Genomic DNA, 13,653 nt, shown 5'->3' on the forward strand with positions numbered 1-13,653 from the left:
ACCATTTGGGGTTTTAGTGCTAACCTATCACTAATGCTAGCTAAACTAAACTGTACAGATGCAATATGAACAATATAAACAAAGCAGCTAATATCTGCTAATTAGTGCTAAGTGACAAATTAGAGGCTCTATAGTTTATTTGTACATTTGTCTTACTTTGGCAACAGTGCAAAGGAAAAACGTTTTTTAGCAGCCACAACCAGTTTGAGAAAGATGGGCGAGAGATTAATAATAACTAGTTATTGTCACTTGAAAAAACTCAGTATATATATGCTACGTCATTCAGAACAAGACAAAAAAAGTATATTATACACACACTGACTTATCATGTTTAATATGAACATCCACCATTGATATGACAAAAAAATAAGGGACAGCACAATGGATCCCTACATGATGTGACAGAAATGCACTTCTAAATAAGTCAGTGCTCTGAGTTCTGTTAGAGTCCTGTGAGGTCACTCATGACTCGTGATGTCAGTGGGTCATGCGATCGAGATCCCCTCGACGGCCCTCGCTGTGATCTGAAATATAACAAATCCCAGTAGAACACAGGATGTTTGTGAGTTCGGATTTCCTTTGTGTAGTGTTCAAATAAACTTGAAAAAATCGGATCCTTCTGTAAATGCCTGAAAACAAGAGCAGAAGATGGCAGAGACAATAATGAAGACAGAAACAGCCTGATCGCAATGAAAAAGATGTTTGTGATCTCTTATCGTCAGTAATTAACAGTGAACTGATGGCAGCCTGTCTGTCCACAGAAATCATTTTGTGTCTCAGCTGCTCTTTAAATAGAGACACTCTCATCCTGCACACTCAGAGTATCGTGGGAACTGTTTTTAACACATGTGCCTTGCTCAAGGGAGCCCTGGCAGCAGCTATATAATTTACTGTAAGTTTTAAAAAGTTTTCAAAGTTTGTTTTTTAAATAGACGAGAAATATAAGAGGTAAACTATGATTCGCACAGAAGTCTAAGAGGTGAAGTCACACCCCTCCTGATTTCACTGTAATTGCCCAGGCAAGAGAGGAAGTCTACCCAAGAAGGCTGTGTACTCTGAGCTGATACAGAAATGAAAACAGCATTTTCATGCGTGATGTGACCATTTTTCTCCGTCAGGTACAACGGCAACGGCATTGATCTGAACAGGGACTTCCCGGATGCTTTCGCTGGTGTCCAAAGTCAGCAGGTCTTTGAGGAGAGAAGGGAAGCTGAGGTTGGTTTCGCTTTGGAACGAGACAGCGTTTTTAAGTTTCCTCTGTCATCAGGATGCTATGATGTGTTTCAGGTCCAAGCAGTGATTGGCTGGTTGAGGACGGAGAGTTTTGTTCTCTCTGCAAACCTCCATGGAGGTGCTGTGGTGGCCAGTTACCCCTACGACAACAGCAATGGAGGTAAGCAGCAGATCCAGCAGTCTGACTTTAGCTGGTCGTCCACGACGGTCCCACAGTCGTTTTTTTGTGGATCTTTTTAGATTGTTTTTGGAGCTTCTTACTTGCTTCATATGCAGCATGTGAAATGGAGAATGCAAAGCAGGAAATAGGCCCTCAGACACACCAGACAAATATACAAGTACAGAGAATGTGTGATGAGTGCACCTCTAAACAAGAGCGTAGCTTTCCTTCATGTGCTAGATGTGGAATATTTATAATTTTCAAAGATAATAGAGCTGGAATATTCAGAAAAGATCTTAATTTAACAGTTTGTTCTTCCCCTCACCTCATGGCCACGGGCTCAGGGTACTGACAGAAAGAATGAAACTACAAATGCAGAGAAAGGGGAGGCTCAGACCAGAAGGTATATTCACAGGAAAAATAAACACCAGTTTTCAGCATGAAATAAAATATTTGTTTGGCAATCTCCCTTTATCTGAAATAATAATGAAAAAATCTAATAAAGACCTGAGCTTTGAAAAACCTGTTGGAGGAGTCAGTTGAGGTATTTCAGGCACTGGGATGCCTCCAGGACTCAGATAAGCTGCAGAAAAAAAAATGTGCGGCTCATAAAAAGCTCATTCTGTTGTTCTGAAAAAGAAAGAAAAGACATTTTGAGTTTGAATAAATCTAGCTTCTCTTAATCTCTTATTTGAAAGGCTAAAACTCTTTAAATGCTGTACTTCAGATGTTTATGTGGGAGCACATAAAGCTATGGCTTAAAGCCTGTTTGTTTTGTATTTGTATTGTTTGAATTTGTTGTGTTGACTTCAAAATGCAGAAAAGGAAGTGTGTTTATCGAGATAATCAGATTTATAACTGCTCAGTAGAACTATTTTTAAACAGTCATTTAGTCAGAGTTACTGCATTAACTTTACCAGCCTGCAAACTCACACACAGAAAAAACATGGGGAAAACTTCAGGAAAAGGCAACAGGAAGTGCTGCTGGAAACAAAATAATTCTAAAGCTCAAAGAATCACCACCAATCACAGGCTTTTGCTCTCATCATTTAAACAGGTAGCGAACTGGTGGGCGGGGCTAGCATCGCTCCTGATAATGACGTGTTTGTTCACCTGGCTAAGGAGTACTCGAACAAGCACGCCTCCATGTACCAAGGTAACCTCTGTATGGACAGCAGGCCGTTCCTGGAGGGCATCACCAACGGATTCCAGTGGTATCGTCTGGAAGGTCAGCGAGTTTAGCTAAGCTTAGCTTACAGAGAGACTGGAAACAGGAAACATTCATCTGGTTCTGTCAAATAGTTCATTTACTACTGAAGTGTTTAAAGAAGGATAGCAAAATGATCACACAGGGATTTGTGATACTTTAGAGAACATACAGAAGATTACCTTCTGATTAGCATTGTAGAAAAACCACTACAATAACCACTACTAGCTTTGCTCCACAATTTATTTATATTGAAGTCCTGTGAAAAATTAAGTGCATCCTCACTGCGCCAATAGGAATTATTACTGTAAGTAGCAGGCAGGTGCTGATAATCAAATCGACTTTTTTACCTGATCATCAGTGAAATAAGCACTGAAGTTTTTGCAGGTTGCAGGTCTGCAAAATTCAGGTTTGTGTTAATTCAGTACCAGAATCTCCCCAGAAGTGGACGTCTGATCAGATTTACCCCATATTTTTGTATTTATTCTTTAAGTCCTCCCAGAAGTAAAGAAGTTAAGACTGTGCAAAACCCAAATACGTCATCTCAGATCCTACAGGCCTCAGTTAGCATGATACAGGTTAAAGTTTGTAAAGTATCATCTGAGCAAAACACAAGACAAGACACAAGACTGTAACAAAGTGGAAATCTTTATCCATGATGCACAAACCAAACACCTCATACCAGCTGTCAGCACAGTGGTGGAAGGATGATGGTTTGGGCACCTTGCAGTCACTGAGTCGACCATCAACTTTTCCCCAAAATTGGATCAACAGGACAATTTTCCCAAGAACAGCAGCAAATCTCCAACAGAATGACAAAAAATAATAATTATAATAATGATAATAATCAAGGTGCTGCAATGGTCCAGTCAAAGTCCAGACCTCAGCCTGACTCAGGTGCTGTGGTGGGGCCTTCAAAGACCTATGCACACATGAAGGCTGCAAACCTAAATGAACCTAAGCAACGCTGTAAAGAAGTGGACCAAAATTTCTCTATAGTAATGACAGTCTGATAAGGTCATACAGAGAACCATTACTTCAACCTTTTGCCACAAAAAGGAGGCTCTACAATCTGCTGAATCACAGGGTGGACTTGGTTTTTCACAGTGCAAAGAATCATGACTGTACAAAGCTTTTACAGGTTCTCCATCTTCACTCTTTGAGTTTTTATCTTTTGCTCTATCTGAGCAAAGCAGCTTTTTTTCCATTTTAATTAAGCAAGACTTTCATTGCTTGTGTTGCTTGGAAAGTTGGGTGAATTTCAACTTTAAATGCTGAAGCTTACACTGTAAAGATATTCCAAGATAGTGGGAATGGAAGGTTTATTGTCAAAGTGAAGGACAAGCATCCCAGCAAAACTACAGGACAGGAAATACTCTTACACTCATCACTTTAGCTTCCCTAAAATGTTCTAATACCTCAAAGGAGAAGAGAGTCCCTGGCATTAAAATCTCTGAGTGACACATAAGGAATCACTTCTAAAATAAATCCTCTTAAATCTTGGATAAACTCATATATTGCCTCACATTAAACTTTTGGTAGACTGTTTGTGAGCTCTTAATCTGTGACAAATTGAATGTTTAATTTCAGCAGTAGAGAAACTTTTTTTTCTTTAACTGTCATGAATTTGAAACTCGTTACAGGAACCTTTGGAAACTACTGCAGGTTAAACAAGGCCAAACAAATACACCAAGTCACCATAAAATAAACAAAAATCCCCTAGCTATGCAGCTTTAAGACTAGGAACAACCCAGAATGCATCTCTCACAACTAGAAAAGAACTTCCTGCGATTTTTCAAACATAATCTTCATTTAAAAATAATCTCTTCGTATTTGGAGACAGTTTCTGAAGACAGAAACTCGATGCGGAGCTGCTGAGCGCTCAGCACCCGCGCAGCCCGCTCTGGTGTCGTTCTGCAGAAACCTGATTGCAGTAACCTTATCACGTATGTGGGAACTGTGCACGGCTCGAGGGGCTCATTTGATTGTCACAATGGAGATTTGACTCTTGTTGTGGGCATTCATTAGAAACAGACTGGGATCCTGTTTTACAGTCCAGAAACCTGGTTATTCAATCAGGACTACTCCAATAGACACCTTATCTGAGGTTACTCAAAATTAAGACATAAAGATCAAATCCCTTTTTAGGATCACGTTTAAAGAGATTTTGAATTTCCTTAATCTTCTGACAGTTCATGGACCAAAAGTATTAACTGATGTTTAAAATGGTCAGCGAAATATTTGTAAGAGTAGCATCTGACCATCTGTGCTGCTGCAGCTTAGTCTCAGCGTCAGTGTGGACCTGAATGTGTTTGATTGTGTGCATCAGGTGGGATGCAGGATTACAACTATGTGTGGGGGCAGTGTTTGGAGATCACTCTGGAACTGTCCTGCTGCAAGTATCCTCCAGCCAGAGAGCTTCCTGCTTTGTGGAACGACAACAAAAAGGCTCTGCTGGCCTACATCCAGCAAGTCCACCTGGGTCAGTATGTCTCTGTCTTTGAGTCCACCTGTCTCTATTGAAGCAGTATTAGTACTTGATAATAACCTGGTATGTGGTGTTAAGGTGTCAAAGGTCAAGTGTTTGATGGTTCAGGCGTGCCAGTGGAGAACGCAGTTGTGGAGGTCAGAGGTCGCAGGAATATATGTCCATTCAGAACCAACCAACTCGGGGAATACTACCGTCTGCTGCTGCCTGGGAACTACACATTCACAGTAAGACTTTACAGCCCAGTGCAGCTTATTCTTCAACCCAAATAAATATTCACTGCCACATGATGTTTGTTTTGGGAATTATGGTCATGTTAGAGTAAAAAATAAAAACACAATAAAGCAGGGTGTACTTAAGGTTGGGCATACCATGTGATTGACATGTTAACCTGTGAGTCTGCAGTGTCTTTGGCTTTTTAGCTGCTTCGCAAATGTTCAATAACTCAATCACTGGATCTCACTAAGTGATGACAGCAACCTGATGATAATGAATTACAATAGTTATTCATTATTCATTCATTAATTACAAAGTGCATGAACTAGTTTTTCAGCATCACTCTGAGACAGGATGGTTCCAGTTTTAAAGATATTGTGCAAATAAATGAAGCAAGTCCTACTCATTTGTTTAATGTGGACATATCTTGGTCAAAAATGACAACCTCACAGTGTCACTGAAGGTCAAGGAAATGTCATCCAGAGAAAGCATATGGTTAGATACCATATTTCTAAGATTTTTAAGGCACAGTACAGTAACCTTAGTTTTGTCTGAATATAGAATCAGGTAATTGGAGATTTTCCAGGTCTTAATGTATTTTAAGATATGCCTGTAGTTTTACTAGTTGATTTATATCGCCTGGTTAAATGCATAAATAAAGCTGGGTATCATCTGCATAGCAATGAAAATGTATACTGTATTTCTAATGATATTGCCAGGGAAGCATGCATAATGTATGTCCTGCTCTCCCATATCTTTTATTGTAGGTAACATATCCAGGTCACGAGGTTTTGACAAAGACTCTCAGTGTCCCGTATGGTCCGGATCAATACTCTGCCCTTAAACATGACTTCCTGTTACGACGCATAGCCCGAACGACTAGACGGACGGTGGGTAGCGCTACCCAAACTGATGCCACCCCTACCTGTAACTACACTTTACAACAGAAAGCGGGTGGACCCATGAACAGGCCCACATGGAGCAGCCTGGCTATAGGGCTCAGCATGGCGGCAGTGCTGCAATCCCTGATCGACTGAAGTGAAATTGCCAGCCAGTGTTTGCAGGTTCAGTTCCTTTCAACATCAAACCAAACACGTACAGCAAAACTGTGACATGTGCAGCCTTCTGAGGAGACACATGGAGCAGGAGTTTAACAATTCCTGCAAGCTTTGTTGCCACCAACAAATCTGAGACCATGAAACCATGAGATGAAATTTAGTGGCGAATACTGTGATGATCAGAGCAAAAGAGGAGCAGCCAGGTTCATAAGCATAGAAGTTACATACTTCTGATATGGATAACAGGAATCATTTGCAAAAGACATTTTAACATGTAGCAGTAGGATGAGCACCAGGTTAGAGGTTAAAAACTTATATGAGCCTTTATGTTATATGCTAGCACAAATTTTAACCAAAGACCCCAACAACCCAAATGGCTGTTTTCTTAAGATAACTAATGGGTAGAGCCTCTAGGCCCCTTATTATAAATAGCTTTTCCTTACAAAGCGTACAATGGCGTTGATCATCACTTAGCTATTCACGTGGATTATACACACATAACTTGTCCGCTATTGTACGCAAAGGGAAAATGTGTATTCCATGATTGGCATGCAAGCGGTTTATGCATGTTGCTGCAGTCACTGGAAGACATCGGTTCCAAAAAGAGGGCTGTATCAAAAAACCTCTCCTTGATATTGCTTTGATTTGTATTTGACATGGTCACCTGTATCTTTTAATGGAGTCTGCAAATCGTCTGCAACATTCAGCAACTACCAAGTGTGTGTCACATTGTTAACAGTTTGCTGTAGTTGGCAATTGTTTGCAGACAAGTTGGCATCTTCCTCGCAAGCTATGGAAGACTAAAGCAATTGCAAGGAGGTTTTTGGTGCAGCAGCATAAACCTCTTTACACAGGCCTTATTCACTCAACCCTACAACATCACATATCCAAAATGTCACGCAAAACTTGAATATGGGTGCTAAGCTATGTTTCAAAGTGCTGACTGTTATTTGTTTTTTCCTTTTCAATGCTTTTGTAGATATCTTGAAGTACTAGCCAAGGTATATCAGATTGACTTCAGCTTTTAGATATGTGGAAATTTAATATATGAAAAATCCAAAAATAACAATTTGATTGTTGATTGTTGTTGATATACCTTTATTAGTCCCACAAGGGGAAATTTCATGTTAAGGCTGCCGACCTATTGCACGCAATGGCGGCGCCATCTTACCCTCCGACCATACATACATTACACAAAAACATCACATGGGGAAGACAGGTCAGAGAGGTATACATGGAAAAGCACAACATGAGGAAAGATAAAGAGAAAAAAATAACTCCCCCCAGACTGAGCTCCAACAGGGAGATCAGTTTGAGAACAGAAAAAAAACCCACCTCTGCACATAGCACATGAAAAAACTCTTAATACACCAAAGAAACACATGACAAGCAACAGGGATGGGTAAAGGGTGAGAGACAGCCAATGTAGACAGTACATCCGGGCCTGCAGCCTATGCGCTGGTCTCCATGATCCACCGTCAGCATCGGAAGGGAATAAGCGTCGAAGGCATTTGGAGGGGGAGGGGGATGAGTGTACATCTGCATGTGTATATGTCTGTGTGCGTGTGTGTGTGTCCAGAGTTCAGCTGAGACAGTGTCCTTCGCCCTGCCAGGCTAAGTAAACAGTCTTCCAGCCAACCCAGGTGGCCTTGCATAGAATGGGAAGAACAGTCTAAACACAGTCGTTATCAGGGAGTTTTTGTTCGGCTCCAGCCTTGAGCTCTCAGCTGGCACCGAAGGGATAGCCGAGTTATGATGATGGTTTTCTTTTTATGCGAACAACTCATGAGAATTTCAAAGTTGTTCTTAACACTCCGACACCGACACTGGTCTCTCCATTTCCCGTTGGAGAGCCGCTAACTTCTCCATGATGTTATCCAGCTTGCACTCCGTGGTCTTGTCATTCTTGTGCCCAGAGAGCCGATTCTGAGACCTCACGACCGTAGTGAGCTGTTCTAAGATGTTATCCAACTTTCGCTCAGAGGTGTTATCCTGGGCGAACTTTTCCTTGATGTAATCCCATGTACGCTCAGAGGTGTTATTCTGAGTATTCACTGCAGCTGTGAGCTTCTCCAAGATCTTAACCATGCTGCACTCAGTGAGCCCATTCTGAGAAGTCGCGCCTCGTCCCATCGTTTCAATCCCAGCGGGCAGCCTTGTGGGGGTTTGAAAAGCCGATTCCGCTTCCTTAATTCTCCGATAAGCCAGGGCCAAGCCAGCTCCGATCAGCAAGAACCCTGTTATCATGGTTCCAAATAGGTAGATATCTTCAGCATCCTCGATCGACAGTTCCGCCAGGCACACAACCCTGCATGTCTGCCACCTGTCCATCGTGTATCCAGCAGGAAAAGTTCCTCCAGGGCACTCAGGCTCTCCCGAGCTGGGGCTTCTCGTTGAGAAAAGGGTGTCAATTGCATTCAGAGACCAGTTGATCAAATCCATAATTCTCTTTTAGGTTTTAGAAACAGACTGTGAGAGAGTGTTCCAGGGAAAGTACAAAAAAACACGAGACTAGACAAGGACACAAGAGGCTAAGCAGGGAAGCTAAGGGAGAGGAGAGGAGGAGGAAAAAAAAGTGCGACCGCCTTCGCCGAGAGCAAGAGAAGTTCATGGCTAACTGGCACTTTAACCACCATGCCATTAGTAACACCTCTTTTTTCACCACTGTTAAAACCCTAAAAGCTAATAGCTAACTGTCTAGCCCCTCAGATAGCTGACTTAGCTTGGTCATTAAAAACACAATAATTTCACATTTAATATAAAAAATAACTAGACCTTTTGGAACAGTTTATGCTTCATCTTGGAAGACTCTTGAAAAATGCAGCTAACAAGGCACAATAGTTTCTTCAGTTTTAGACTTTTGGTTGCCTTACTTTGAGTAAGGCAACTGAGCTTTCAGTTCATATGTTGTTGTTCATATCAAAGCAAGCGCTTGCACAGATTTACACAGTTTTCACACCTCAAAGATGTTTTAAATGATTAATAAATATCTGTAAATACTTTAAAGTATCTTTTTTATAGCCTTAATAGTAATCGAGAAAATACCAAACAAAAATTCTTATGAAGGGTAATTGATCAGTGAGATAGGATTAAGGAGAAATGGGTGTTTTTATTAAGATTTTAAAAAGAAGACAGAGTAGCAAAAAATATTTCCTGCACTTCGACAGGAATAAACAGGTTTTAAATGTAGATTTATTCAAATGGCAGCTTTCTGGGGTTTTTTTTAACATTTAACATTTACACAGCAGAACAAAGCAGTGCTGCCTGAGGATTCAATCTCTCTGCTAAGATGTGATTTTTATTTTTATTTTTTATGTGACTGTAATTTTATATACGAGGAGGTGCAGGGGCACTTTAAAATTAGCACTTGCAGGGACTAAATGCTGTTTTTAGAAAGGGGGCAGTGTTCAGGACATTACAATGTGGAAATGATGATGGTGTGAGCTGAAGTGTTTCCAGTGGCGCTGCGCATTACTCAGATGGTCAGGCTGTATTAATCTTTTTCTGCTTATTCCATTCATTGTTACCAAAGCGGAGGCAAAATTAAGGTGTCACAAGATGATTTATAATATATGTAATACAATTCAAATTCAATTCTATGACTTCTATGCTTACTTCTCTGGCCTCTTTATTTCTTTTATTTATCGTGTATTATTTAATCTATTTATTTGTTTTGATATTAGATTAAGAGATTACGTGAAGAGGTAGGTGAAGGAAGTAAGAAGTAAAACCTGAAGAGCAAACAATTCCAAAGCACCACCTGGTGGAGGCAACTCACAGCAAGTCTGTCAACTTCAAATTCTCTTACTGTGTTGATTATGATGAGGTTTATTTTACATAAAGACTTATAAATGCCAGTTGTCCTCTTTGAAAGCCAACAGGAGGTTAGTGATGCTGATTTGGCTGCTTGGTGACACAGTTGGTGATTGTATTTGCAGCACTGCTTCCATAAAGCTGTCCTTCTCCGACTCATGACACACAGTCGTAAGCAAATATGAAAAAATCCTCTTGCTAATGATAGAAAAAATGATACTCCTTATAACTGCAGAACTTGGCTTAAAATAATCCACATTTTAGATTTTCTTCTGGATCAGAGTAAACCAGAGATACTTGTGCACACAGCCATGACAGCACTGCAAACAGAAAGTGTTAAAAGCTAATTTGGCATATTTTTAATGGCCAAAATGTAAAGAAATAAAGCATAACATGGCTCAGACTTTAGCCCAAACATTACACTTCCTGTTTGTATCCCTAAAGTAACCAAATTATGTTGCTTTCTAATATAAATATGAGAAGGATGGGACCCACAGTTTTATTTAAAACCTCAGGATTTAAACCTGAACCATCAGCCTCAGCACATACAGTATCTGTACGCAGTTTATATTTATATACAGTGTGTATGTAAATGTGTATCTAATTCAGAGCGGCTCGGGTGACACAACAAAGACCGTAAATCTGATTTAAACTCCACACAGAGCAGCACCGAGTCATTGTACCCGCCCTCAGGACACAAACTCAGCATTCTTCTGCAGATTTTTTTCCCCAGATTTAAACATTATTGTTGCCAAATGTCTTTTTCCACTTTTGTACTGTTTTGTATTAAATATGCTTTATAACAGTCCTCTGTGTCATGTTGGGAATGTTGTGACTGCAGGCTTCAGTCACTTTTTTTATGTTTCTTCTGTTTCAATAAAATTAAAAAGTAAATTCTGTCTCAAAGCCGACCTGAAGTAAACCCACTGCTCAGTCAAACTGGTTCTTGATGGAAATATGATTTTAATATAAAATGATTAAAAAGTATAACAAAATAACTGTGTGTTTCGTTTTTACATCATCTGCTAGCTTCATTCTTATCATCTTCGTTCTCTTGTGTGGCTTGTGTGGATCTGTATGGAAGCCAGGAAGTGTGTCCTCCATTTCCCCAGATTTGAAGGATGAGTCAGGTGTATCCTTCGTGGCCCAGCCAATTCCAGTTACCAACGATGGCAGCAGCTACGTAGTTTTAATATTACTCTTTCAGGGGAGAATGTCGCGGTGTAAACTTCAAATATCTGCTCGATTTATCAAGACATCACATTTTTGCAAAAGTGCTCTGACGTTTTCAGAGATGTCTGTTACCCACCAGATCAATAGCAGACCGGGAGGTCAAGGCTCACCAGAGCAGCGAGAACATCGGACTCCCAGCACATCGTTTTCAAATCCCCAGCGGTTTTTCGCTACTCAGGTTAAACATGATATATAAGTCACTTAGATAACTTGAAAATGTTATTGTTTGGCGTTTTTTCAGTGTTTTATTTGTTCCTGAGTAAATAGGCTTGGCTGAGATTAAAGTTATAGTTTTCACACAGCTGAATAAACATCAAACAGAACACTGATTAAACAAAAGTGTTAGATGGTCGAGAGACCAAAGAGCGGACAGCTGAGTTTATTAAACTCCACCGAGACAATCTGCAAATTTCATTAAAAGTTTTATCATCTTGTCTTTATTTATAGTTAGCACATACCTTAAACACTTCAAGCTGTAAGTGAGTGATAGTTATATAAGAGCAGGTGTATGCTGGTGCAATAAGCTGTACGTTTTACGTTCAATTGATGCATGATCTGATAAATAATCGGTGACTAGTCGACTATCAAAATAATCATTTATGGCAGCCCTACTGCTGGTTACCTGCTGCTGCTGATGTCATCGTGAGCACTTCAGGAGCAGCTTGTTGATTTTAATGATTGTTAGGCAAAGGATTCATGAAGAAAAAAAACTTTGTATTGATTTATTTTTTTCAACATTTGATGGAAATGCTGGTTCGTTCTGACTCACTCCTGCTTCCCACTGCAGCACATTCATGACAATACTTCCCCCCTGTTTCCTTAATGTGGAATTACACTTTGGGTTATGTGTTCTTTCTCTAAAATTTCACCTCAGATTGTTCTGCACCCTGCTCTCATTTACAGCCTCTGTTTCCTGGCATTAGGCACATTTGTGCAGCTGGAAAACTTTATGATTGATTATTATTTCTCTGCTTAAACAATGTTGAACTCTGTGTATTGATACCTGAATGTCTTCTGCATTGGACGAGTTTTGAAGACAAGCCCAAGAATGATGCATGACATCAGTTCGTGTATAAATAAAAGATCATATAAAAAAATGTGTGTCAGGTGAAAGCGTGGTGGATGTAGCCAGCATGACATCATCTTTGCAGACTGAGCGTTAGCATTGATGGCGTCGGCCATGTTGAATTTTTAAGCAGAAGCTTTACAGACAGCGCTCGGCTGCAGCTGTACATTATTTTAAACAAAATCCAAAAAGATGCATTATACCATAAATTTGCTCTCTGAACAGCTGTTATGAGGAGAACTGTCCACAGAGGTTAAAACAGTTTGGGTATCGGGCTGTAAACATGTTTATTCTGCTGTAGCCCTCAAGTGGTCATTATAGGAACCGCAGCTTTAGCTTCATTTTGTAGGCCTGAAGGTTGTTTGTTTCAGATCTGCAGAGAAAGAGTGTTTTCATCAGTGAACATACAATAGAGCGTGTAATTCCAAATTATTCAGCCTTTAGACATCCTTCCTTCCTTCCTTCCTTCCTTTTATTTTTATTTTCTGACCTGTTCGTCCGTTTCACTCTAATGTAGCCGCTGAAGGAGCGTGTCATCCTTGTTTTATTATAGCAGCAAAATCTTATCATCAAATCTTCCAAACTCGGCACGCTGAAACTTTTTTGTGAGGATGAAAAACTCTCAGCACGAGTACAGAAGTCATTTTCCACTTCCTGCTGGAAACGGCGAGAACAATCAATTATTTCCTGAAAGTCACTTTCCTGTCGCCTGTAATTGAGGTGAGAGCAGCGGCGAGGCTGGATGTGAGGTTAGAGTGTGGGTGGCATGACTCATTGTAGGTTTAAGCACAGAAGGAGCAGCGAGGACAGAGGCCAAGAACAATAATAAAAGTACTTCCGTGGAACAGACTGCTTTCTTCTCAACAACAGCTGTCATCAAGAGCCAGACACCACAGATCCGACCTGCTCAGGAACACTAAACACTCACTGCAGACTTATTGTTGGCTTTGTTTTGAGTGGAAGTTTGTTTTTACCTCCCACTCTGTGACCTTTGGGCGGTAATGAGGAGCACTCACAACAAACATCAGAAAAAATGGAGGGTCCCAAAATGTCCCAAATGTTTTTAACATCTTGGAGCTTTGGTGATAAAATTCCATCTTCCAGGTTGTTTTAAGAGGATGTAGTAAAAAAGCTGTCGTGGACATCGCAACACTCCATTTTTCCTCCATTTTTGTTTAA

General features: G+C 40.4%; 1 protein-coding gene across 2 annotated transcripts in view; it reads left to right on the plus strand.

The window, feature by feature from the left end:
• Positions 1-11,164, plus strand: part of cpm (carboxypeptidase M) — a 28,467-nt gene extending 17,303 nt beyond the window's left edge. Inside the window, exons 5-11 of one of the 2 annotated variants that reach the window (XM_005463490.4) lie at positions 1,119-1,215; positions 1,288-1,393; positions 2,451-2,621; positions 4,930-5,082; positions 5,167-5,315; positions 6,072-6,368; positions 10,046-11,164. In XM_005463490.4, the coding sequence (XP_005463547.1) occupies positions 1,119-1,215; positions 1,288-1,393; positions 2,451-2,621; positions 4,930-5,082; positions 5,167-5,315; positions 6,072-6,341 (946 nt within the window). In that variant the 3' untranslated portion in view covers positions 6,342-6,368; positions 10,046-11,164. The remainder of the gene's footprint in view (positions 1-1,118; positions 1,216-1,287; positions 1,394-2,450; positions 2,622-4,929; positions 5,083-5,166; positions 5,316-6,071; positions 6,369-10,045) is intronic. The other variant, XM_005463492.4, reaches the window with a different exon arrangement.
• Positions 11,165-13,653: the final 2,489 nt, after the last annotated feature.

The sequence above is a fragment of the Oreochromis niloticus genome, linkage group LG17 (genome assembly GCF_001858045.2).
Source record: "Oreochromis niloticus isolate F11D_XX linkage group LG17, O_niloticus_UMD_NMBU, whole genome shotgun sequence".
Taxonomy (NCBI): domain Eukaryota; kingdom Metazoa; phylum Chordata; class Actinopteri; order Cichliformes; family Cichlidae; genus Oreochromis; species Oreochromis niloticus.